We start from the raw sequence: 27,414 nt of genomic DNA, 5'->3' as shown, positions 1-27,414 counted from the left end.
ATGAACTCCAAATGCTCTATCACAAGTCAGGCTCAAATAGTCCAAATGAACACTGAAGTGGGTATTCTAAACTTATGTATGCCACATTTCCTTTGAGCTGCTTCAAATCTGCCCTTCTCCTAGAGCACAGCCCCCTCACTTATAAGGCCATGCCATGCTCTATGGTCCTGTACCAGTGTCTCTCATGCTGCACAATAAATTCCAAAGTTCTTAAGAGAGACCTTCAGGGTCCCAATATTGCTTCTTCTGACCCCCTTTTAAGGGCCTGTCCTGTATAAGTTCTCCATAGAATAGTCTTTTGGCAAGCATACGTCTGGCATTCTAACAACATGACCAACTCATCATAGTTGCATTCTCTAGTAATGTTGGAATGCTAGGCACTTTATCTCAAGAAAGTACCCCAGTATCTGGTGTCTTCTCCTGCCAGGTGATCTTCAGAATCTTCCTAAGATAATTTAAATGGAAGTGATTCAGTTTCCTGACATGGCACTGGTTGAATGTCCAGGTTTCACAGGCATATAGCAATGAGTTCAGCACAACAGCTCTGTAGACCTTCCGTTTTGTAGTCAGTCTAATACCTCTTCTCTCCCACACTTTCTTTCAGAGCCTCCCAAATACTGAGTTAGCTCTGGCAATGTGTGTATCAATCTCCAAAATAAATGAACTTATCTATAGTATTCAAAGCTCCCCCATTTGCTGTAATTGATGGTTCCACATATAGATGGTGTGGTGCTGACTGATGGAGCACCTGTATTTTCTTGGCATTAATTGTTAGGCCAAAATTAGCATAAGCAGCAGAGAATCAATCTATAATTTATTCCATCTCAGCTTTAGAGGCTACATTAAGTGCACAATCATCTACAAACAGAAGATCATGCACCAACATTCCTTCTACTTTGGTCTTGGCTTGAAGCCTTTTCAAGTTGAAGAATTTGCCATCAGTAGTATCTGACTTGTGTTCATCCTCAGGGAAGGCAGTTGATAACATGACTGAAAACATCATACTAAAAAGCAGGGGGAGCAAGGATACATCCTTGTTTCCATTTGTGACTGGGAAATCTCCAGAGCCTTGTCCACTCCCAGAATCCAGGCAAGCATGCCATCATGGAACTGACATACAATACTGATGAACTTCTCTGAGAGACCAAATTTTGACATAATTTTTCATAAATCCTCACGACTGATGGTACCAAAGGCCTTGATCAGATCTACAAATGTTGTATACAGACCTCTGTTCTATTCCTGTCATTTTTCCTGGAGTTGTTGGGCAGCAAATACCATATGGACTATTCCTCCACCCTTTCTGAAGCCACACTGGCTTTCAGGTAAAGGATCAACCTATCATGAAGGACTCTGACAAGAAACTTACCAGCAATAACTAAAAGAGAAATACCCCTGTGATTGTCACAGGATTCCCGTTACCTTTTTTAGAGATGGACAATAGAAGGATCCATGAATTCTTTGGTGACCACCTCTTCATGCCATATAACCTGGAAAATTTCAGTCAATTTTTTAATGAGCAATGTAAATCTGAGCTGGCACCAGGTGCTTTGCCACTTGAAAGGAGCCTAATGGCATTCAAAATCTCTTCTTGTTGAAGTTGGAACTTCAGCCGGGACTGATTGACTTTAACTTTAACAACTTCTACATTGATTAATGACACTATGTTAACACTATGGAAGTGTTCAACCCATCTCTCTAGGATCATTTCCCTATCATTGATCTATGTGGATCTATCAGCACTGAGTAGTTGAGATGTATGGTACATCTCTGGTCTATAATAGCCTTCCAGACATCATAAAAGGATTTTGGTTTATTACTGTCTGCATATAATTGAATTTCATCTGCCTTCTTACTAAGCCAGGAGCACTGCATCTCTCTAACTTTCACTTGTACTTTACTTTTGATGGAATTAATGCTGCTTTCTTAGAAATTAAAGAACTCTCCTGCTGGTAAACCTGATGGAGTTCTCATTTTTCCTTTAGCAGCTTCTGTATTTCTCCATCATTTTTATCAACTTGTCTAGGTGTTTGCAATTTTTCTGGCCTAGACAAGCAAATGCAGTGCTGTACACCAGATCTCTGAAAGCTTCCCACTCTTTTTCTGCTCCCCTATTGCCAACTGTGGTTTGGTTCAATTTTCCCTCTAAGTTAGCAACAAATATTCTGCTCAGAGAAACACACTAATCTCTTGACAATTTTTCTAGTAGTCATTTTGCCTTGGGGATGCTGCTTTGGCTGAACATAATTATTTAGCTTAGAGAGGATGAGTTTGATCAGTCCATCATTCTGCACCACACATTGCCTTTTTCACTCTTACATCCTGTCTGTCTCTTCTCCTTACAATCACATAGTCTAATAGATGCCAATGTTTTCTACAAGGGTGCATTCAGAAAGTTTTATAGCATTTAGGTAAACAGAAGACAGTGTTTATGATGAGATACATGAGTCTTCAGTAGAGGTTATCATTGCTGTTACTGCTTTCAATTCCATTCCTCCCAAGGACTCCCTTCCATTTCTAGTAATCTGAATATACTCTAGCATAATAAATTCAATCAGAATTATGAAGTTATCCTCTTTTGGTTCATTGATGAGAAGGTCTTCATAAAATTTTTCTTTAACTTCATAAGTGTTCATCATGGTGGGAGCAAAAGCAGTGATAATGTCATGAGCTTGCCATTCACTCCTTTTGGTAGGCATTCAAGAATGTTGACTCGATTAGTTTTGATTGTAAAACTTTCCCCAGCTTCACAGTATTCCCTTTTACTAAGACCACACCAGAAAAACGTGTATCCAACTCTGACTTCAGTAAGCTGGCCTTCATTTGCCAGCCTTGTTTCACTCAGGGCTTCTATTTAGATATGATACTTGCTGAGTTCTCTCACAACTAGAGCTGCTAATCTTTCAGGTCTATTGGATCTTGTGTTGTCTATGAATGTGCTCATGCTCTATGCACCGATGGTGAGACTTTCTTAAATGACAATGTGTAGAAATAAAAGAAAACAATAGAATAGAAAATGCAAGAGATAGCTTAAAGAGAATTAGAGATATCAAGGGAATGTTTCATGCAAAAATAAGCATGATAAAAGACAAAAATAATATGGATTTTACAGAAGCAGAAGAGATTAAGAATACACAAAAGAACCATGCAGGAAAGATTTTAACATCATTAATAAACATAATGGGTATAGTTACAGATCTTGAGTCAAACATCCCAGAAAATTAAGTCAAGTGGATATTAGGAATATTGCTAAACAGTAAGGTTAGCAGAAGTGATGGAATTCTAGTCAAGCTATTTAAAATCCTAAAAGATGATGCTGTTAAAGAAAGGGCTTTTCTAAATATGCTAGCAAGTTTGGAAAACTCAACAGTGACTTTTGGATTGGAAAAGATTAGTTTACATTCCAATCCTAAAGGAGAGCAATGCCAAGAAACATTCAAATTGTCAAAAAAAATTGCAATTATTTCCTACTCTAGCAAGCTACACTTAAGATTCTGCCAGCTAAGCTTTTAGCAATATATGAACTGACAATTACCAGGACAGTCTTGCTTTCAAAGAGGCAGAGGAGCTAGAGATCAAATCACCAACATTTGGTGGATTATGGAGAAAGTAAGGAAGTTCCAGAATAACATCACTTCAGCTTCATTGATTACATTAAAGTCTTTGACTGTGTGAATCACAACAAACTGTACCAAGTCCTCAAAGAGATGGGACTACAAGATTATTTTATTTGTCTCCTGAGGAACCTGTATGAGGGCAAAGAAAGAAGAATTAGAACCAAACATAGAGCAGCTGATTCTTTTAAGATTGGAAAAGGACAACAAGGCTGTATATCATCTTATTTATTTAACTAATGTGCACAGAACATCAAACAAAATAACAGGTTAGATGAATCAAAAGTCAAGATAAAGTTGGCCAGAGAAATATCAACAATCTCAGATATGCAGATGATACTATCCTGTTGATTGAAAATGAAAAGGAATTGTGAAACCTCCTGATGAGGGTGAAAGAGATAAGTATAAAAGTTGACTTAAAGCTTAACATTAAAAAAAAGCTTGGCAACTGGTCCCATCAATTCCTGGAAAAAGAGGGAGAAGAAATGGAAACAGTGTTATATTTTATCTTCTTGGGCTCAAAGCTCACTGCAGATGATGATTGCAGCCATGAAATTAAAACTTGCTCCATGAAAGGAGACTATGATAAATTTGGACAGCAAAATGAAAAGCAGAAACATCATCTTGCCAATAAAGATCCATAACATCAAAACTAAGTTATTTTTACCTATTAGTAATGTATGACTGTGGGAGCTGAGTTATAGAAAACCCAAACACTGCAGAACTGATGCTTTTTGAATTGTGGTGCTTTTGAGAGTCCCTTGGACATTGAAAAAGACCCTAATGTTTGACAAGATTGAAGGCAAAAGAAAATGGAAACAGCAGAAAATAGGGTCACGAAAACAATGAACATGCACAGACTTCAAGAGATAGTAGAGGATAGAATTACCTGGCATGCTAATGTATATTCTATGGGGTCATGAAGAGTAGTATAAGACTGAACAACTGAATATATGTGTATATATATATATATATATATATATATATATATATACATATATACATATGTATGTATGCATTTATTTCTTGTTAATATTCTCAGGAAAGAGAAGGGAGAAAGGATAAAGCACAAAGATGAGGAGATTCAAGTCAGCCCATGACTGTTACTTAGCATTCTGAGTAATCAGGTGCATATCTGGAATAAAATTACTGAGCATTCAGTTTTAAGAGACAGATCCCAACCTGTGGGAACAGTCCTGGGGTTTCCTATATACTTTTGGTATAGGAGGGACAATAAAGGGATGAGATTTCAGTTATCTGTCTATCTATGTATGTATGTATCTATCTATCCACTTATCATTTTCATTCATATGCACATTTATATTTTTAAGTTACAAAATTTCCTTCCACCCTTCCTTCCCAACCCCTTCCCTTCAGCAGCAAACACTCATGTACTTACATATTTTTGATAAACATGGTTACAGATTAGTTATTTTCAGTATGAGGAATTAGGATCTGAAGGGTTCGGTTTTTGTGTGTCTGTATATGTGTGTTTTGTTTTGTTTTGTTTTGGGGATAGCATTGTCCATAGCCAGTCTAATTCAGTTGTCCTAGCTTTCTGAACTGTTGAGATGAGTTGCTTCCATCAAGGATGTTCATCTTACAATGTTGTTGATGTGTACATTGTTCTCTTGGCTTTATTCCCTTCACTCATTCCATACTTCTCTAGAGTCCAACCATTTATGGTTTCTTATGATACAATAATATTTCGTAGTATTCATGTACCATAACTTGTTTATCCATTCCCCATTTGTTGGGTATCCCCTCAATTTCCCAATTCCTTGCCACTACCAAAGGAGAATGGAACATGTAGGACTTTCCCCCCTTTTTTTATATCTTCTGGATATAGACCTAGAATTGGAATTGCTGGGTCAAAGGGTATGATCAGTTTTATTGCTCTTTGGGCATAGTTCCAAACTGCTTTCCAGAATGGATCCATTCACAACTCCACCAGAAATGCATAAGTGTCTCAGTGATGGGTTTTTTTTAAGACAAATTATAAATATTAAGCTTTAAACAATATAACTTGAATTCTTCTCTGACATTAAGGTATTTAGCCAAGAGCACTGTGACTTGGTGCTTTCTCTTCAGTGATGATAATTTCCAGATCCCTGATTCCTTTGATAAGTGAGGTACCATTTTTCTTTTCACAGAACAGATCCTTTACCTGTACTCTGTTTATGCCCTTTGAAGATTTTGAAAAGCTCACCACAGGTAGTGATGTGCTGAATTTCTTCCAGAAGTACTTCCCAGATTCCATACCCCTAATGGGAGAGTAAGTTCATTATTCACAGTTTGTACATTCTGGTTCATGAACTTGAGTTGTATAAAATCAAGCAATTTTTAACTCTTTTATCTTTTGCTTTAGATCAGTTATACAGTCACATTAGAACATAAAATCTGATCAGATCTTTTCTTTTGATGAGAAATTTTATATAATTCCTAGATTCTTCTCTCAATCCCCAATCCACTCCCCAAAAAATTCTCTAGGAAAAATGTTCATTATGTTTTTTTTTAATTTGTCGATGATGAAGTTTAAATCCTAGTAGCACTAATTTAGAACTGGAAACATTCAGAGAAGCTGTCTAATTCAAACTTGTCATTTTACAAATGAGAAAACTGATGCCCAGAAGGATATACTATATTGCCCAAGGTTACATAGGTAATAAAAAGCAGAATCAGAATTTGAATCCAAATCCTCTGACTCTTAATTCAGTGCTTCTTCCATGATACCACACTATGTTTAGAAGGACTAGAAAGAAACTTAAACATCATCTAATCCAGTACCCTAATTTTATAAATGAGGAAACTCCTCATTTATAACTAACTCCCTTATAACTCATTTATTGCTCACTCCCTTAGTTCCAGGGAGATCAAAGGATTTTCCCAAAGTATTTTCTGCATCTTATTAGTGGCAAAGTTTACTGTAGATTTATTAATCTGATTCTAGGTCTGGTTACCATTCTACTATGAACTCATTTTTCTTCAGCTTTGATCCAAGAACTGTGTGCTGTGTGTGTGTTTGTCCAAGAGTGTGCATTTAGGCTTATATGTGTGGCACAGAAAGAGACAGAGATTGAGACAGCAACAGAGAGAGAAAAGAGAGCAGTGGAGAGTTTTACCTCTGAGATTGAAATAATATTTGATTGAAATTTAAGAAATTTTTTAACCTTGACTTTGAGGGCTTAAAAGTAATTATTTCTTATTGTCTATTATTCTTATTGTCAACTGAGTCCTGGGTACATAGGAAGTATGTATTTCTTGTTAACATTCTCAGGAAAGAGAAGGGAGAAAGGAGAAAGGTGAGGAGACTCAAGTCAGCCTGAGACTGTTACTTAGCATTCTGAATAATCAGATGCATACCTGGATAAAAATTACTGAATTTTCAGTTTTAAGAGACAGATCTGAGCCTGTGAGAATAGTCCTGGGATTTCCTACACACTTATTGATTGAATAGAATCAGTTCTGTTGATTAAATAGAATGTATATCAAATTCCTGAGGAATTGGAAATTTCTGCTAATGTTTAGGGTATTTTGTTTGAAATTGTTGCAAATGAACTGAATCATAGACATCTCTGGAGAAGCATTGGGGTAAAATGAGAAAATCACTACACTTGCAATCAAGGTGTCTGAATTTGAGCTAGGCTATTTAGGCAAATCACTTAACTTCTCTGAATCTCAGTTTCTTTATTTGTAAAATGTGAATAACAACATGTTCTCTATGACCTTGATGGACTTGTTATATTATTTGTAAACATCAAAGCTCTCTAAAAATGTAAGTTAATATTCTTCTTTCATAGAAATACCTAGATTGAATTTTTCCAAAAATATTAATGAATTTGAAAATTACATAAGAGGGAAATAGCTAGAACTTAATTTAATTTCTCAACATTAGCCTGAATAGTATTTGCATTGTAACCTACTTATTGTAGGTATTTAGGAACATAGACGCCAAGGATACCAGAATTGTACAGAACTTTAGTTGTTTGCCTTACCTATTTCTTCATTAACATACCTAAATATAGTTTAATGTGACAAAGTCTTTGGGCTTATAGTTATATGTTGAAGAAAGCTTCCCAAGGTTATATGTTGTAATTTTTGTTCTCTGGAAGGGAAGCACTGAAGCGAGATTACTTTCTGCTACCAGCCCAGCCTATGATAGCTGTCAAGTGCTCTACATTTCACATTGGTTCCCAGTGTGTACTCATGGGAGATGCAGCACATGCAATCGTGCCTTTTTTTGGTCAAGGAATGAATGCGGTAAGTTCCCTTTGCCAAACAAGTAACTTGAAGGCATCGTCTCAAATAAAATATCCCAAATACCCAATGTCAAAGACTGTGTTCACATAATCCCCCAAAACTAGTTAATTGATAAAAGAATCACTCAATCCAGTCATTTTACAGATCAGGCTAGACAAGTAAGTGAAGAGTTGAACTGATAGCCCCATGTAGACAAGGCTAAGAAGGTTAAGGTAGGGGGGATCACATCACAATTTTTGCTTTAATCAGAAAAAATGATGCACATATTAGAATTTTTAAATTGATCTTTTTAGAAACTCAAGGTCATTATGAATATGTATGTATATATACTCACCAATATAATATATATATTCACATATATTAGATTAGATCCATGTCTTGTATGACAACCCTAAGGAAAAAAGTGACTTCCTAAATGTCAGGGCTAAAACTTGAATTCTGAGTAATCAGGTGCATATCTGGAATAAAATTACATGCCTCCTATGAAAATTCAGTATTCTTGTTGGGAATGGTTTTCTGGAAATCTATATATTTCTAGAAAACCATATGTGTTTGTGAATATTATACATACATACATACATGAATGCATGCATACATACATACATGCACAGATATATATATATGTATATATATGTATCAGTTAAAATCTGAGAATGAATGAAATTTCTAAGAAAGAGCATAAAGAGAAGAACAGGAGCAAAGATATAACTTAGCGGAACATATGCTTTAAAGGTTGAGGTTAGGAAAAGAAACCTATGAAGGACACAGGGCTTTGCATTGTTTCTGTAGCCAAGGGAGGAGAGAATATTCAGAAAGAGAGAATAGCCCCAATGTATCACAGACTACAGAAAAGACCAAGGTGAAGGCTGAAAAAAAGGCTAAAGAATTTAGTGGTTACTAATGATCCTTGAAAGAGGAATTTCTGTTCTGTGGTAGAAAATAGATTGCAAGGAACTGAGAAAAGGTGAGTGCTGAGGAAGTAAAGACAACTTTTTCCAAGAAAATGAATAGTAAGAGGAAAAATGGAAGGTTAATTGTATGGCATAGAAAGATAGGTGGGATTTTTGTTTTATTTTTTATTTTTTAGGGATAACTTGATATAGTTGAAGGAAATACAGAAGGAAAGACCAAAGGGGCATGAGAGAGACAATATGGAGGCTGGAACAAGGGCCTAGAGGAGATGAATGGGAATGAAGTCAAGAACATAGAAGTCTTAGTAAGGAAGAATAGGAATATCCCTTCTTTTATGACTAGACGGAAAGAGGAATGAATGACTGCTGAGAAATTTGTAAATAGGTAAAGAAGATGGAAGATTACTTTAGTCTTCACAGTGGTGTAGGAGACTAAGAAGTAAAAAAAATGCTTAGTAATTGCTTAAAGATTAACACATATACGACTGGAATTTGCACATGAAAATATTCCAGATCTCTTGAAGTATACCAGGGGTATTTGGCTCATAGGTGAGAGCTATATTACATTAATTATACATTACATACAAAATGCAATTTATAATATAATTTAATAATTAATTATTAAAAGATATGGTAGATTAATAACTCTTTAACCCAACTCTATTTTTAATAGGAATTAGAACAGAAAGTACAGTAATTACAATGGTTTAGGATTTCTTTTCAAATTTTGACCTTATTTTAATAATTTTATGAGATATGTAAGAGATTGCTCTATGCAGTTTAATATTTAATTCATTTGTTTTAGTCGTATCTGACTCTTCATGACTTCATTTGAGGTTTTCATGGCAAAGATGCTAGAATGGTTTGCATTTCTTCTCCAGCTTATTTTCCAGATAAGGAAACTGCAGCAAAGATAGTTAAACTTACCCCAGGTTCACAAAGCCAATGGCTGAGGTCAGATTTGCATTCAGGAAGCTGAGAATTCTGTGCCTTCTAAAAGCCCCTAGCTAAAGATATGATTCATCAATCTAGATCATGTTTTCAAACTGGAAGAAGTTTCAGAAGTCATCTAGTCCTATCCTCTTTGGATGAAACTCAGAGAAGCTACATGGCTTACCCAAGGTTATAAATTAGTAGAGATAGGAACTGAATCAGGATCCTCAGATTTAGGGCTCTTTTCTAGGCAGTTGGTTAGCTTATCATAGGATCACTTGGAAGGGACCTTACCGGTCTAAATCCTTTATTTTGCATAGAAAAATACTGAAATAAAGAGAAAATGAAGCAACTTGTCAAGGGTCATATAATATTAAACAGAGGGAACACTGGAGGCATTTCTAATCACCTTCTGATAGCCAATTGTTAAATTTTCAGTGTAGCATTTACATATCAGACAGAAAGCTAGACTTGAGAAATAAGGGAGAAAATGTTAATAAGGCAACTTAAACTATAATTTTTTTCCTGGAAATCTAATTAAGCATTTGCCAGTACATTTTAGCTAAGTGTAATAGATTTCTTGACCTGGAATCAAGAAGACTTATCTTCTGAGTTCAAATCTAGTCTCAGACACCTGCTAGCTGTGTGACCATGGGCAAGTCACAATCCTATTTGCTTCAAATTTCTCATCTGGAAAAATGAGCTGGAAAAGGAAATTGTAAAACACTCCAATATTTTTTTTTGGAGGAAAACCTCAAAAGGGATCATGAAGTGTCAAACACAATTGAACAACAAACCAGCAATTAAATGTCTGGGGCCAAATTTGATTTCCCTTTCCAAATCCAGAGCCATACCTACTATATCCATCATTTAGTGTTTGAATAGTCTGCATTTTAAAAAAAAACCCAGCAGAGCAAGATGAAAAGGGGCATAATTATTCTTCCTTGACTAAGAAAATTTTTCTGTAATTTAAATTCATTTGTTAAAGAGGGTATGCATATTTAAGCATCTGTAGACTGATTATTGTCAGTTTACTATCTTGAATTTATCTCTTTCCAGGGCTTTGAAGACTGCTTGGTATTTGATGAGTTAATGAATAAATTCCATAATGATTTAAGTAAGTAATTCCTTTTTTTTTACAGGTTAGTGAGAGGGTAATCAAAACCCAAAACAATGTGGATGACTTTAGTGTGACTGGTTTCCTTCTGTGGCATCTCTTTCCCACAAAATTCAGCTAGCTGCTCAATTAACAAAGCATTAAGACATCTGAATAAGTATAATTTGTAGGAAAAAAGTCAGTAGAACCCATAGCTTTGTTTTTCTTTATTTAGATCTCTCATATTCTGACTTTGTGTACCACTGTGGATGTTCTTGGTTGGCAAAATTTAAAGATGGTGTGTTTCTTGGGTCTGCTAAGCATACCATTTTACTTCTTTTCCTAGTAGATTGATAATTAGATTTGAATTTTAGAATGTAGATATGGTACACACATAAAGAAATCTGACCATTTTAATTCAGTGATACCTACTAAAAGTGTATTAAAAAGTTTTAGATAAGTAACATTCATGGGTGACCTCCAACTTCATTTAGCTATCCATTTTCTCTTCCTCTATCAACAAATTTTTATAAATAGAAATTCTAAAAAAAAAAAGCAATTAATATGGACTACTACTCTTCCTATCCCTAAATGGTAAAACACTGTCCCCGAGAGAAATGATCAAGAAATTAGATTTTTTTCCCTGTGTAGCACCAGTATACAGAACCAGAATTATTGGATAGAAATTTCATCTGTGGCTCAATATGAAAGAGCTTTCTAGCAATTAGTTTTTTGTTGTTAATAGAATAGGCTATACTATAAAAATGAATTCCTCATTACCAGATGTATTCAAACAGAAACTAGAAGACTAACTGACAAGTGTGTCAAGGGGTTTTGATTGGTGGAGGCTGGGCTGAATGACCTTCAAAGTTTCTTCCTAGTATTTTATGATCCTGTGGAAAAATATGAGGTGAAAATAATCTGTTTCATGGATATAAAAACAAATAACTAGTCTCCCACTACATAACTATACTGGGCAGGAAACTCAGTGAGCAAAAGGATTAGTTACAGAATTCTGTAAGAATGACTAAAGAAATTCTAGGCACTAACATACTTAAATACTAAAGACCTGAATTGACAAGTTTAGAACCTGAAATCTCTGGAAACTTTTCTTTCTATAATCAAATGAAACACCAAAGGAAAGAAGAGGGAGACAGCATTTGGTTCAATATAAGGAAAATGGAATAAATATGAAGAGTTTTCTGAAAAGGTCCAGTTCATCCAAAGTATCTCCTACTACTCAGAATTTCAGTTTTATAGATTATAGTAGATTCACACCTTTGTTTCCCTTAAACCTTTCCATAAGTGAAATCTTGCATGAAACTTTTTTCTGATACTCTCAGCTGCTGGTCCCCCACCACCATTACCATTATCTTGTATTTATTTTGTAAAAGAGACAGCATGCCATCTACTCCCTGAGTTAGGAAGACCAGGGTTCAAGAGCTATCTCTAACACAATTGGCTTTGTGACCCTGGACAAATTACTTAACGTTTTAATTCTGTGGGGCAACTCTTTTAGAATGAGACACTCAAAAACTCTTTAAGACTTCTTGCAGAGAAGGCACTGACCTGAATTTGGTAAATGAACTTCCTCACATCGGAGGCCCCTAGCCCAGGGATATCACAGCTCCAGTCATTATCCCTTGTATTTTGTATGTACTTACTTAGGTTCATGTTGCCTCCCTATAGAATTCAGCCTCCATGAGGGCAGGTATTATTTCCTTTTTGTATTTGTATTTCAACCTCTTAGTATAAGATCTGAGCAATTTTTAAATTAGACTCTATGCTAAGCAAGGGTTGGGATTCAAAGAAAGGCAACAATCCAAACCCTGCTTTCTCACAGTCTAACAGAAGGAATGAACTCTTTGTAGGCAAGACCAACCATTGAAGAGTAAGACCCCCAACTTTTGTGGAGTAAGAAAGAGGGTGATAATTAAATTATAATTTAGGGAAATTCAGGGAAAAAATGGTCAATGAATGATATTTATAGATGCAGAATAACAAAGAGGGAATAGGGAAAAACAGAAAAGTCTGATTGAAAATTAATGTCAATTTATAGTCATGTCATATATATATATATATACACACACACACACACACACACATACACAGATATGTAGCATTAAAATTACACTAGATAACTGAGTTAAGTCTGATTTCAGGAGATTTGTATTCATACACTCAATCTTCCTAGTTCTTTATTTATGAAACATGTTCATCTGATTATGATCCTATGATCTAATATTTAGAACATTGATTCTGAAATGCTCCAAATAGTAGTACTGTTAACTTGCAGTATGCAGAGCCTTACATATTATAGGGGCTCATTTGGATAATATAATCGAATCATTTTACTTATTTTCTAGGTGCCTGTCTTCCAGAATTCTCAAGACTTAGAATCCCAGATGATCATGCTATTTCAGATTTGTCCATGTACAATTACATAGAGGTAAATGAGGAGGTTTGACTCCATCTTAACAGACTTGTAAATCTAGTTTCTAAGAAAAGTCTATCTTTAATTCTTCCTTTTTCTCCAAGTTCCTTTTTTTGACAAAACCACAAGTGTGTAAAAAGCACCTAGTAGTAGAGCACATATAGACAAAGGAGAAAAAAACTTCATTCCTCTGAGCATTCCTTAGACAATTGTAATAATAATTGCAAATATTTATACAAATTTAAAATTTGCTAAGAGCTTCACATATTTTCTCTCATTTAAGCCCCACAATCACTTCAAAAAAGTATTACAGGTATTATTATCCTCCTTTTCTAAAAGAGAAAAGTGAATATCAGACTGAGTGACCAGCGCCAGGATTTGAGCTCACGTCTTCCTATCTTCAAGTCAGGAACTTGAGCTTCTGTTACATATGCCAAATTTCTTTAGCTACTCTGTTACTTTGTGGACTCTGATCTAAGATCAGAATGGACAACATAGTACTTTGGTCCTGCTTCAAAAAATAGAAACAACCCTGAGATTTTGTCACAGATATATAGTATGTAAAAAACATGTCTAACATTTTCACTGTTTGTAACCTAAGATAATACTTACTCTTGTTTATGGCTCCAAAGATTTAGAATTGACAAGAATTAAAGTAATTAAATGATTTGAAAATTGATACTATAATGAAAAGTTTAAAAAATTCATTTTAAAAGGATGGTGATGGAGTTTTTCCCCTCCCCCATCTTTTCTGGAAAAAAAAAGACAAAATGAATTTAAAATGTAACAAAATAGATTTAAATAACATAGATTTCCCAAATTCTTGCTTCATGTTCAAGTCATCATATTAGCTATTATGCATACAAAGAAAGATTACAATGAACATCCTGTATTCAAGGAACTTAGAATTAATTTACAATTAATTTGGGGGGGTAGGTCAAATAAAATTAATCAATAATTATTTCTAAACATGCATTGTGCATGTCATGCATTGTGTTAGTCCTGGTAATATAAAGACAAAAAAAATTTTCACTTGGTAGAAATTTGCATTCTAATCAGGCAGTTATCAAGTGCATGTATAAGTGTATAAAGACTAAAAGAGAATAAATGCAAATTCATACAAAGTAATTAACTGCAAAGTAGTTTGGGACTGGCATTTGGGGGATCAGGAAAGGTTTCATGAAGATGATCCTGGAGGTAGAAGTGCATGGAAATGGGAGATGAAATGCTGGGTGTGAAGAAATGAGAAAGCCAATTTGGCTTCATTGTAGAGTTTAGGAAGGAGATTAAAGTGCAATGAAGATAGATTGGAGCTTGGTCATGAAGGAATTTACAATTTTCAAAAATTGTATAAAATAAACAAATACATTTACATTTTATTATAGAAGCAAAAGAGAGCTATTGGAATCTATTGCATAGAAGAATGACATGATTGGATCAGTAAATGAGGAAAGCCACTTTAGCAGCAGCTTATAGATAAATTAGGGTCAGAAGAGGTCTGAGACAGAGGACCACTTGGGATGTTGTTTTAATACTTTAGGTAAAAGGAGATGAGGGTCTGAAGTAAGATGACATTTGGGTGTGTAAAAAGGAAGGGCCTCATATAAAAGACTTTGTGGAGATAACAATAATGAGATTTAGCCACTGATTGGATATATGGAGAAGAGTGTCAATTAGCTTGATGTACTAGCCAATCAAAGACAGCTAGGTAGTTCAGTAGGCTAAAACATTGAGCCTGGTGTCAGATGCAGTGTCAGACTGTTTTCTGTGTGATGCTGGGCAAGTCACTTAATTTCTCTCTGCCTAATTACACTGGAAAAGGTAATCACAAACCACTCCAGTATCTTTACCAAGAAAATCCAATGGACAATATAGTTTACAAAGAATTGCAAACAAGAACAAACTCATCTAATTGGTGTTTAGAATCACAAGGTTGGAGGAGACAAACAAAAGACTTCCAAAACTAGAGGTATTTTTTGAAGTATAGAGAGGATCAGATGAGAAGCAGCAGCCCTCTGTTCCCACCAGTCTTGAAGTGATAAACCTCATTCATTATAACTGACTCTAAGCCTCAGCTTCCTCTAATATGAATTATGCTCCAGACCCCCAGTAGTGTAAGATATTTATGACAATAAGTCAAATGTTTTCAGGGGGTTGATCTGGCCCACTGCTTCTCTCAAAGATTTTCATACTCTTATTGGATGTCTGGATGGACAAATACAGTTTTGAGAGGTTTGACAAGGAATGAAAAAGGTTTAAGAAAATGACTGTAATAAGTGGGAAAGTAAATAGATAAAGGTATTGTAAAATGCCTGCCTTGCTGCAGTGAGAGCTTAATTGAGATTATGTAACATTAGCTTGCAGAGGACCCAGTCAGTAGGTATTACAATATTAATACATAGAAGTCTATGTGCCTAGCAGATAATAGGCTCTTAATAAATGCTTGTTGATTAACAGAAATATTTTACTGAAGGAAGTTACACGATATTTTATTTGTATTTTTTCAAGAACAGGACAAACATAGCACAAAAAACATAAAGAACACCTTGGACTATTCTCTGAACTGCCTCTTAACTCTTTGTGATGAATGGTTGCTTCAAGCAAACTGTGTAATACCATAAGCACTGATTTCCCTATCCTGTTTTCCTAACCTAAAGAATGCCTCAAGAAACAAGAAGAATGACTGAAGCCTTCTTGACACTCATATTCTTGCTGGTTAAGGTTCAGTTAATCCTATATGAAGGGGGTCATCTATTTTGATCCTTCAAAGGACCAAACATTGAATAATGAATGTTCATTCACTATTTTTGTGTTATCTTCATGGTATCATGGAAAACACTCTGGACCTAAAGTTTGGAGTCAAAATTAGTCCCAACTCTTTCTTCTGACTAATTAGCTATGTGACCTTGGGTAAATCAGATAAATTCTTCAAATTTTAGTTTTCTCTACTACTAACATAGGAATACTTGTATTATCTGTGTAAGATTGTTGTTGTAGACCATAGAGCAATCAGTGGTGTAGTGGATAGAGAGAAGACTGTTGTCAGGAAGACTCCTTCTTAAGTTCAAATCCAGCCTTAGACACCTACTAGCTCACTTAATCATGTTTACCTTAGATTCCTCATCTGTAAATGAAGTCGAGAAGGAAATGGAGAACCACTCCAGTATCTTTGTCTAGAATACCCCAAATGGGGTCAGATAGAGTTGGATATAACTGCAAAAGACTGAGCAATAGCAATAAAGAAACACACTTTACAAAGTGTGATGATATATGAATGTTGGCTCTTAGAGAGTACCGGAAGGCACACTGAAGAAAGGAAGATCTCAGTTCAAATTCTAAATTAGATACTTACTACTTATGAGAGCCTGAGCAAGTCATTTGATCTCTGTCTTAGCCTCAGTTTCTGTGAAATGGGGATTATTCATTTAATTGTTCATTTCTCCATGGACAATAAAAGCATGTCATTTCTGTCTGTTGGGGGTTTTTTTTGGCAAAGATATTGGAGTGGTTTGCCATTTCCTTCCCCAATGGATTAAGGCAAACAGAAGTTTGAGTGTCTGAGGCTGGATTTGAATTCAGTTCTTCCTGACTTTATGCTCATCACTTTATCTACTGAGCCTCTTAGCCCCTAGAGTTGTTGTAAGGATTAGTGAGATAGGATATGTACATCAATTTGCAAACATTAAAGTGCCATGTAAATGCTAGCTACAATTATTATGATTATCTATTTTGTTGAGAGCTGTGTAGGATAGGAGCACAGACCTACCTCTGGCCTGAGGGTCATATATGACAAGGCAACCTTAGGCAGGACTTGAAATTCAATAAATCTACTAGTTTTTAGGAGTGAATTAATTAAATGTTTGGCCAACTATAGCCAAGAATGTTTTAATATCTAAATGACACTTGGCAAAAAAAAGGTTCCCCACCCACTGTGTAGTACATTCCTGAATTTCTTTTCCATTATGATCAAAGGAAAAGGACATCTAAACTGATGAATGAAGGATCCAATAGGCAAATGAATGGGATTCTCAGCAGTGGTCAGAGGAAGAGAGATGAGATCCTGATTTGTGTCCCTTCTCTTCCACAGATTTCTGAAACCACTCCTGCTCCTTAGGGCCTCATCTTTTTCTTTTAAAAAAGTCATTTTGTCTTCAGATTACAAGGATTTGGAGCTGCAAGGTGGATCATCTACTAAAATCCCCTCATTTTAGACATGAGGAAACAGAAGCCCAGACAGATGAAATAACTGGCCTAAGTTTGCACAGGGGGTCAGTGGCCAAGCCAGAATTCCTCTCCAGGTCTCTTACTTCCAAACCCAGTGTTCTTTGGCAACAATATTGCTTTTGAAGCTCAAGTTAGCTTTACATCCAAGTTTGTCAAATTATTGAAACAAAGTATTTCCTAATGTTGGCAGTAATATCATCAATCTATCAATATTTAAGTGAGAAAGACATGCCCAATGTCATGTTATTTAGTGATAATGGCTTGAAACAATTACTTTAGAACCAAGAGTAAGAAAAAACAGGTTGTGGTAGTAACAAGAAGCAGTGTCACAGAAGGATTCTCACATTTGTTTCAGATGCGAGCACATGTCAATTCAAGGTGGTTTATCTTCCAAAAGAACATTGAAAAATGTCTTCATACAGTTATGCCATCTACTTTTATTCCACTCTACACCATGGTAAGAGCTGATCTAGAGAACATTAGTTTGTTTATATTTTTAAGGGAGAAAAATACCTTAAGACATTCTTAATATTTGCTTACAGGTCACTTTTTCCAGAATACGATACCATGAAGCAGTTCTGCGGTGGAATTGGCAGAAAAAGGTCAGAACAACTTCCTATTTTCACTGTTCCAAACTAGCTTTATTGTTTCAGAGAGGTGCTATGGCATGATGAAATGCTAGACTGTGAATCAAGAAAACATAGATTCAATTCCCACCTCTGACAAACTCAGAATGGTGTGACCCATGAGCAAGCCACTTAACTACATAGTTTTAGTGAAGCTCTTCACCAATATATTATTATTGCTTGAAAAATGCCTTTAGTAATGTCATTTTCAAAAGAAAGAAATAAAAGCATTTAAATTCTGATTATTGGCCATTCCCTCTTAAAATTGAATTGTGTGTGTCTTGTAAATTGAAATGATCTTGGCTATGAAGGCACCTTGATTAATGGGACAAATAAAAGAGGAAAGATGATGAGAGTTTGAAGCAAGAAGTAATAAAAGACAAAAGCGCACTGAATTATACCTCTTTATTTTTGTAAGTTGAGCCAGACCTGTGATTAGTATCATATAAGTATTTTTATTGGCATAATGAGCTTATAGTTCAAATCACTATACTCCAGGGTTAAAAAGTATCCAAACTCTTTTGTAATGTCATTAAAAGAAAGCATTTTCCCCCTAAATATATATGGTGTGCCAGAAGTCTTGTTGGAATTTTAAATTTTAGTAGCTTAAATAGAAATCCTATTCACCCATCTAGTTTTGGAGGCAATGAAGGTGTCTAAAGCATCAGTGTTTTATTTTTCCTGATTTGATTTTTTTTTATAATTTCAAATTCAATTCAGTAAATCTTGAAGTATCAACTTTAAAAAGTACTAAAACAAACAAAAACATCTCTAACAATTCTGTATCACTTTAACACTGAGTTACAACCATATCCTGGAGGTAGATAGATAGATAAATGTATGATTGTATATATATATATATATATGTGTGGCAATTAGCAGCTAGTGTTCAGACCTAAAGTCAGGAAGACTCCTTTTCTTATGTTCAAATATGGCCTTGAATACTTATTAGCTAGTCACTTAACCTTGCATCAGTTTCCTCATCCATAAAATGAGCTGGAGAAGAAAATGGCAAACCACTCCAGGATCTTTGCCTAGAAAACCCCAAATGAGGTCATTAAGAGTCAGACTTGACTAACAACAACACATAAATCTATGTATCTCCATTTCTATAACTCTTATTTGTCTCTCTCTAGAAAGGTATGTCTAAAATGTCAAGACACCTTTTTCTATTACTCTGTTTCCAAACCAATACAATGTACCAGAATCACTCAAAAAGAGCTTTGGGAATGGATGTGCAAAATTGTGTTTCCCAACTTTCCCAGTCATACGAATCTGATAGGAATAATCAGTCTTTGTCATCCATCCAATTTGGGATACAAATTAAACATTAATACCATATTAGGGCTGCAGTAAATCTTTCCAATCTACTTTCAACTTTATTTGGTCAAAAGAAAATGCTCAGCCTTTAAAAAACTTGGTTTGAATGACTATCAAGAACTATCATGAGCTGCTAACCTTGTGACTTCAAGGAAATGAAAGGCTTGACTTGAAATTTTGTTGTATCTTTACTTCAAAAGATCTGTGATTTCATTGCCATGAGTACCTTCTGCTAATGAAGCTCCTTGCACTTACCTAGATTGATTCTCAGAGGACATAGGTATAGTCCATTGCTGGGTAGGGCCAGTTTAGTTAGGATCTGCCAGCCTTGGAGAAATCAAGGCAAGCTGATTGTTACAATGAGACACTAAAGGTGTACCTTAGTGTAAATTCAGATTTAAATCAGTTAGGAAATTCAGGATTCAATATCATTATATTGAATTACTTGGTGAAAGTACACAGATAAAAAAAACTGTTTGGGTTGTTGAGTGTTTTTTTTTAATAAAGGCCTTTGAGGGGCGGCTAGGTGGCATAGTAGATAAAGCACTGGCCCTGGAGTCAGGAGTACCTGGGTTCAAATCCGGTCTCAGACACTTAATAATTACCTAGCTGTGTGGCCTTGGGCAAGCCACTTAACCCCATTTACCTTGCAAAAAAACAAAAACAAAAAAAAAAAGGCCTTTGATAAGGGTCCTTTTGTTGAGAGTGAGTTTGTCATGTTAACCCAGAATTGGAATTCAGAATAGTTAATGTTTAAGCAGCCACAGAATATTCCTTCAATATTTTACTACTTCTCTACAGGCCTAGGAAGTAAGTTAATTTACCTTTCTCACAATATGGTCTTTGATACTGATTAAGCCCCAGTTTTTACTTAGGTGACATGATAATTTCTTTTTGATTCTTGAACATCAGCAAAATAAGTATACTTAATTGTATATGAGCCTGTATCCACATCCATGCTGGCCCAGTTAAATCAGTAGGGGTCATGTCAGACCAGGTCTGACCATACTGATACAAGAACACAATGCTAGGGGCAAAAGTGATACTTGCTCGCTTGAATACCACTGTAATGAACAATCCTATGCTTGCTTCTGGGTCAGGACAATACTACAGATTGTAGGGTGGCTAGGTGGCACAGTGGATAAAGCACCAGCCTTGGAGTCAGGAGTACCTGGGTTCAAATCCGGTCTCAGACACTTAATAATTGCCTAGCTGTGTGGCCTTGGGCAAGCCGCTTAACCCCATTTGCTTTGCAAAAACCTAAAAAACAAGAAACAAAAAAAAATACTAGATTGTAGACTTTCTTTACTCTTTATGCTCAAATAATCTATGTATCTTATTTTTCAAAGTCATGCTTTCTACTACTCAGCAAGTGTAGTCAATTGTATAAAATTATCCTATTAAAGTGTTAAACAGATAACATACTGATTTTCCAGCCAGCATATTTTCTTAATCCTTGGCAGTATTGCATAGTGGCAAGAGTCCTAGACTTGGCTGAAAGAGCTGTTAATTAATGATGTGATCTTGGGGAAATCACTTCATTCCTGAAACTTCCATTTACTCTTTACCAAAGGGGTCTGAATTGGATGATCTCTGTTATCTCTGTGAATGAATCTCTGTTTATAGAAAAGGCCTATGTGGAGTGAATCTATTGGTAGGATTATCAGACAACCAGAGCAGTCCAGTTAGGGGGAGAATTATTGTTTCAAGTAGATATTTTGAAATCCTTCAAATAATGTTCCACACCTGTTGGGTTGACTTTACATTTCCTCTCTTTTTCCCTTGAGATTTTTCTTATCAGAACTCACCATTCACCTTTAGCCCCAGGCCCTTAGATCTCCCAAACATGATTATAAAGCTCAAGGGGAAAAAAGGCCATCAATTCAGATTTTGCCTGAATTTCCCAAACCATTATCAGGATTCAATCTTTCTGAGTCATTAGCAGCTCTGATCAGAAGTTACAGTTACTCATAGAGTAACTAATATGGGATATATACCTAGTAAAGACCAAGGGAAGCTAAATGACTGAACACTGGGCCTTGAGTCAGGAAGACTCCTCTTCCTGAGTTCAAATTTGGTGTCAGACACTTAGTAACTATGTGACCCTACACAAGTCTATTTGCATCAATTTTCTCATCTGTAAAATGAACGTAGAAGAAAAGGACAATTCACTCTGGGATTTCTGCAAATAAAACCCTAAATGGGGTCACAGAGTTAGCTATGACTTACTCAAAAGTAAAAGTTATAACTTGATTAGGTCATAGGTCCAAATGATTAAAATGCAACTGTCTGAGAATTGGAAAAATTCAGCCAATTGGTTAAATATTCCATAATCCTCTCCCTCTTCCACCCCATGACAAGTTTGAACAATTTTTCTGCTGTAGTGATTCTTATTTCTAATAAGGCATATTGAATTGACAATGGACCATTTTGTACCTGAGAACACTATTTTACCAGCATAAGACAATGTGTTTATTTGCAAAACTCTAGTTTGGGGAATGGAATGCATCCTATGTTACAATGAAGTTCTAGGTCTTTCTGTCTTGTCCTGCAATTTTCTACAACCAGGAATAGCTGTCAATAAATTAATGTAGGCGTATATCTTTAGTCTCCCCAAGGGCAGAGCTAAAATTCCATTTTCTAATTTCTGTTTGTGGTTGAGTTGGTTGTATATAAAAAGAAGTTGGTTCCTAACCAAGCCTTCTGGAGATTGTGTGGTTGCTTTGAGTTAGTGATACTTCCTCACTTGAATACCACTGTAATGAACAGATGGGAATTGCTCATGTAAAATGCACGCAAAGTATCTATACAAAACTGTTTACATGCTAGGCCTTAGAATTTTACCAATTTACATTAAAAAAAATTTGCCATGCATCTGTAAGGCAGTGGCTAAGCCCTGGAGAAAGCCCAAACTAAATGTTCTCCACCATTCCTTCCAACTTTAATATTGTACGATTTTATGAATCAAAGATATGATCTCAGATCTTTGGTAGGAAGTGAAAAGGCAAATACAAAGAAAAATTTAATGACTATTAGAGATGTGTCTGAGAAGTAAAGCTTGGCAGATTGTGGGAAATCTTGAACCAAAATACTGTACTTCAATGCCTCATATACAGAGCTTAATACATGTTTGAGGATTTGAATTCTTTAAAGAAACCGTACAAGCAAAAGCCTTAGGAACATTGTCTTCTCATCAGATTTCCCATCAACTGAAACCATAACAACAAATTCTTTCCTTCCAGGTTATAAACAAAGGACTCTTTTTCTTTGGAATAGCAACAGCTCTAAGTGGTACCTTCTTATTTATAACTTACATGTCACCAATGGTCCAACTAAAGATGCTATGGAACTGGATCACTTCCTTCAGGGGAACTGAAAACCTCTCTTTGAAACTTCCATGGAATTAAAAGAAAAAATTCTAGATTGTGATATTGACTGTTGTGAGTGAAAGTTATCTAATGGTAAATTATTGGATTCTTGGAAAAGACATCAGACATTCACAAACATATGTTGATCTTCATATTCCAATTCACTATTAGAAGATGGTCTTCAAATGGTAATGCCATTTTGAATTATTCTTTAGGGTTATTAAAATTTTTTGAACATATTCTACTTTTTTAAATTGAGAACATTGGAATGAGGGTTCAAAATCCTTCAGGAATTTCAGAATTTAAAATTTTGATTGAATTTCAATAGATATCATATGAAAGCACTAAATTAGATCATATGTCTAAATGATTAAGATGAAATTGCCAGTGAATTGTAAAAATTCAGTCAATTGGCTAGCTATCCCATAATCCTCTTCCTCCTCCACCCCATGACAAGTTTGAACAATTTTCCTGTTATAATGATTCTTTTTTTTCTTCTTAAGGCACACTGAATTAACACTGGACCATTTTTACCTGAGAACACTATTTTATCAGCATAAGACAATGTGTTTATTTGCAAAAATCTAGTTTGCCCTGGTGTATTGCCATCCTCATATGGGAAGTATGGTCTATAATATTTTCTGTTAGCCTCAATATTAAATACAGCATTTCCCCCCATTAATACTATTTCTGGATTACTGTTATGTAAATTAAAAGGCAATAGTGCAAATGCCCGATTCCTTCTGAAATGTAGAAAGTCCTTTTCTCAGCTGCTTTTATGAGTACCTATCTCTTTGTTAAATGAATTGGAATATCTTATATATTACTTGAATAGCTATGTTCACATTGTGAACAAAAAGGTGAAAAGTTAATATTATTTTGCGTCAGTACCATAATTTTTAAAAAGGTCACTTGTGTTGTCCCATATGAAGTTAGTTAAGGGACAGATTCACATTTTGCTCAGTGTTAATAGAGCTTTCTGATATCTCATAATTTGTTCTAAGGCTAGGGCTCAGATATAAAAAGAAGCCATCTGATTTAATGGAAAGAACCTCTAACAACCATAAGATCTTGGGCAAGTGATTTTAGCTCTCTCTAGTTTCCTTTTAGACAAATGGACTAAGTAGTCTCAGAGATAGTTTTCAGATTTATCAGAAAAAAATCTATCATTCTGAGTCTCCAGTAATCACAGAGAACTCTAAGGATATGGAAAATGGAAATACTATTTTTCCCAATTTTAGGAAGGCCATGACATGACATGGCTCAGTGAATAATTTTATTTAAAATTTTAAACAATTAAATTTCTGTACAAAAATAGAAAAATGCTATTTTCAAATATAGGCAGAGATCCTTTATTAGAAATATGAAACAATGTTTTATTTCATTTTAGACCTTCAATGGCAATTTAACCAACTAGATTTTTTAGCTTTAAGCTGTGCTTGGGTTAAACTATGACTTTCAAAAGCACTTTTTGTGAAAACTTTTTCTTTGGTTCTTCTCTCCTCAATATACCAAGATAGTCACTCTGAAATTCATGAAACAAACAAAATGTTATCCAAGCAGGTCAAACAATTATCCCAATAATAAAAATTAAGCAATAAAAATTAAATAATGACAGACAGAACAAATATTTTTTCCTTCTAAGTTCAGGAAAGAAGCTGGTATAGTAGAAAGACCAGGATCTTCAACTCATAAGGCTAGGGTTGAAGTTCTGACTTTAATATTAATTGGTGTGAACTTGGAAAAATCACTTAATCTCTCTGAGCATATATTAAATGAAAAGCTCAGAGTAGATGAACTCTAAGGTTTATTGTAATTCTAACATTCTTAAATTCTCTGTAGCACTCTCGAAGCTGTGTCAAGTCATGATTTCAAAACAATCTTTTTTCAGTTGTATACTTATCTGGAGAGAATAGCCTTTTCTCCAAGTTCTTACCTTTGTCTAATACACTGTTGGTGCTTAGTTGATATGATCTTTCTCCATATGTTCAGCTAGCACATATGCTTGACAGATGCATATAAAAAATATTAAATTATTAACAAATCCCATATCATATTTTCATCACATGTATGTGATGACTCTCTCCAGGTTAATACCCTCTACACCATATACATTTTCTGGTGATGCAGAATTCTATATTTTAGGCACCAGAAAATATATTTATTAGTATCATCTTAGAGTACAAGATTATTTTTTTTCAAAATGATCTTCTTTCCTCCAGCACTAACATGTTCTAGATTGTGCTCAGCAGCACATCTGTATTACTCTGGTATTTGGTTATCATTGGTACATGTCATATTAAAATCCTCTGACAACATTAAATTTCCATTTATTGCAAACTGGAGCGATGCCTATAATTTTCATTTTAGAACTGGCTAGTCATGATATTACATTAGAAGTAAAAAAGTTGAACAAAGGACAACACTAGTTACAATTGGTAACAGTTTTCCTATCCATTTTATGCATATATATTTATATATATATATATATATATATATATATATATATATATATATGATGTAGATATTTTGAAAGCCATATTCAAAACGGAAGGAGAAAACATCACAAGCACTAGAAAGTACAGCATTAGAAACATTTGGAATGAAGATATTCATCATATTTGGAAATTGATGATTCCTGACTCTCTAACAAGTTGTTGTATAACAAGCTTATTGGGCCCTAGTTTAATCACCTGTAAAAATAAAGAGATGGAACCAGGAGGTCTTTAAGATCCCTTCCAGCCCAAAATAATCCTCTAATCTTCTTATGTTATAAAGTTATATTTTAGTAAATGGAGCACCCAGCTACCAAAATCATTACTCAGATTATTTTCTGAAGCCAGTGAACATGACTGGAGTTCAACTGTGTCAACTCGATTTTATCATATCACAATGGAACAGAAATCCTTTGGGGAATTCCATCACAGACTTCAAAATTAAAGATTAGAAGCTGTGGAGCAGAATCTTGTCTATTACTGTCCCCCTCCTTCTCTAGAGAGGTCGAACTTGAATCACATTCACTTTTGTCCCATTGTTTTTGTCATCATCAACACTCATTTGTGTCTCATCACTAGTAATAATGAAGATGATAGAGGAGGAGCTAAAAGTCACTTTCTTCTTTGGTCTGTCTCCAGCTTTCTGGGACACCACTATAGGTCTTATCTGCTTTTCAGTCCTGATGACAGGTCTGTCTTTCTTGGGCTGCTGGAATTTCAACTGTCTGAAACACAGGAGTTGTAAAAGACATCTTCGAAACTGCAGAGAAAAAGAATTATGACAGTATAATGCCAAGTTAAAGGTCTTACATCTGAAATGCCATTCAAGAAAATGATATGAAGATTATTCTGAGACTTGAGCATGTCTTGGGGGAAGGGGAAGTAAATTCCCTAAATGTGAATATTACCCTGAGCCCTGTGTCTTCTATCTGAATAACTCACAACACTAAACTTTGGGTTGAAGCCAGAATCACATGTTCAGTCCCTTTACAGATCCCATTAACTTTGCAAAAGTGGGGCAAAACAGAGACTTATGTTCAGCCAGTCACATAAGCATAAAGGAGACTGAGAAAAGATATGAATGATGTGTTCATCAGTCACAACCTCTCTAAAAACATATTCATGTTACAAAGGACATTTGTCATGATGAGGATGTCTTTATTTCCATATTAGCTAGGTGATCCTGGACAAAGTCACTTCAAACTCTCAGTGTTCTAGGAAAATCTCAAAGACTATAAATTGTGGAGATTCTAACCTGCCTCAGCAAAGGGGATTTCCTCCTTTGGAAAAAAACAGGTTTTCTCTTTACAACTCATGTTTTCTAAGTGATTTTTCCTCTCTGGAGAATGTAAGCTAATTAAAATCTCTTTGAATCCTCAGTACCATAATGTCTCACAGACAATGTACATTTGAGTTGAATGAAATTATCCTACATGTTATAATCAGCAACGTGTTAATCACTGAAAAATACTTATTAAATTATGGTCAGAAGCAGATAAAACATCCTCTTTCTGTACTTGTACCCTCACTTCTACTCTACATTTTACAGATAGAAAATTAAATTGGAGGAAAGGTTAAAAGCTTTTCTTAGATTTTGGTTTACATCTGGGATAAAATGATAATAAAGGTCAGATTAAAAATATTCTTTTTTGTTTTGATGTATAATATTTAAATTTTAGCATTGGTTGTAGTCATAGATGAATCAAATCAAGGAAAAAATTGTTTGAAATGAATAGGAAGATTGTTGGGCTGCTTAAAATTGCTCAAAGAATATAAATAATCATGCAATTCTAAACCACATGATTCTATTTTACAATTAGACCCACTTGTTTTATATTTTATAAAGCATATTTCAGATATACACACAGACACACACACACACACACATATATACATATACATATTTGTCTATATCAATTATATATATGTATATCTATCTATCTATATAAAATCTTTAAGAGGCCAGCTACATATTTTACTGAATCTGATGCTATGTTCTTTCACATTTCAGATTGGGAAACTTTTTTTTCTATCCCTATCAAGGGTTATTGAACCACTGGGTTTAATTTGAGACCACACAATCTCAGAATGAATAGTGATCTCAGAGGAATATGATATCCAAATAGGAATCCC

At 35.0% G+C, this 27,414-nt stretch overlaps 2 protein-coding genes across 11 annotated transcripts in view; one reads left to right on the top strand and one right to left on the bottom strand.

Moving 5' to 3' along the window:
* KMO (kynurenine 3-monooxygenase) overlaps positions 1-27,146 on the top strand; it is a 67,497-nt gene extending 40,351 nt beyond the window's left edge. For all 9 annotated transcript variants that reach the window (XM_074222908.1, XM_074222907.1, XM_074222906.1 and 6 more), the window contains 7 exons: positions 5,768-5,889; positions 7,727-7,874; positions 10,778-10,835; positions 13,181-13,263; positions 17,828-17,929; positions 18,015-18,074; positions 22,661-27,146. In XM_074222908.1, the coding sequence (XP_074079009.1) occupies positions 5,768-5,889; positions 7,727-7,874; positions 10,778-10,835; positions 13,181-13,263; positions 17,828-17,929; positions 18,015-18,074; positions 22,661-22,825 (738 nt within the window). In that variant the 3' untranslated portion in view covers positions 22,826-27,146. The remainder of the gene's footprint in view (positions 1-5,767; positions 5,890-7,726; positions 7,875-10,777; positions 10,836-13,180; positions 13,264-17,827; positions 17,930-18,014; positions 18,075-22,660) is intronic.
* Positions 24,123-27,414, bottom strand: part of OPN3 (opsin 3) — a 61,018-nt gene continuing 57,726 nt past the window's right edge. Inside the window, exons 4-6 of one of the 2 annotated variants that reach the window (XM_074222915.1) lie at positions 25,793-26,041; positions 25,005-25,010; positions 24,123-24,335 (exon numbers count right to left, since the gene is read on the bottom strand). In XM_074222915.1, the coding sequence (XP_074079016.1) occupies positions 24,231-24,335; positions 25,005-25,010; positions 25,793-26,041 (360 nt within the window). In that variant the 3' untranslated portion in view covers positions 24,123-24,230. Of the gene's footprint in view, positions 26,042-27,414 lie in introns of both variants that reach the window. The other variant, XM_074222914.1, reaches the window with a different exon arrangement.

This window comes from Macrotis lagotis, chromosome 2 (genome assembly GCF_037893015.1).
Source record: "Macrotis lagotis isolate mMagLag1 chromosome 2, bilby.v1.9.chrom.fasta, whole genome shotgun sequence".
Taxonomy (NCBI): Eukaryota; Metazoa; Chordata; class Mammalia; order Peramelemorphia; family Peramelidae; genus Macrotis; species Macrotis lagotis.
This window is presented reverse-complemented; position numbering and strand designations above follow the sequence as displayed.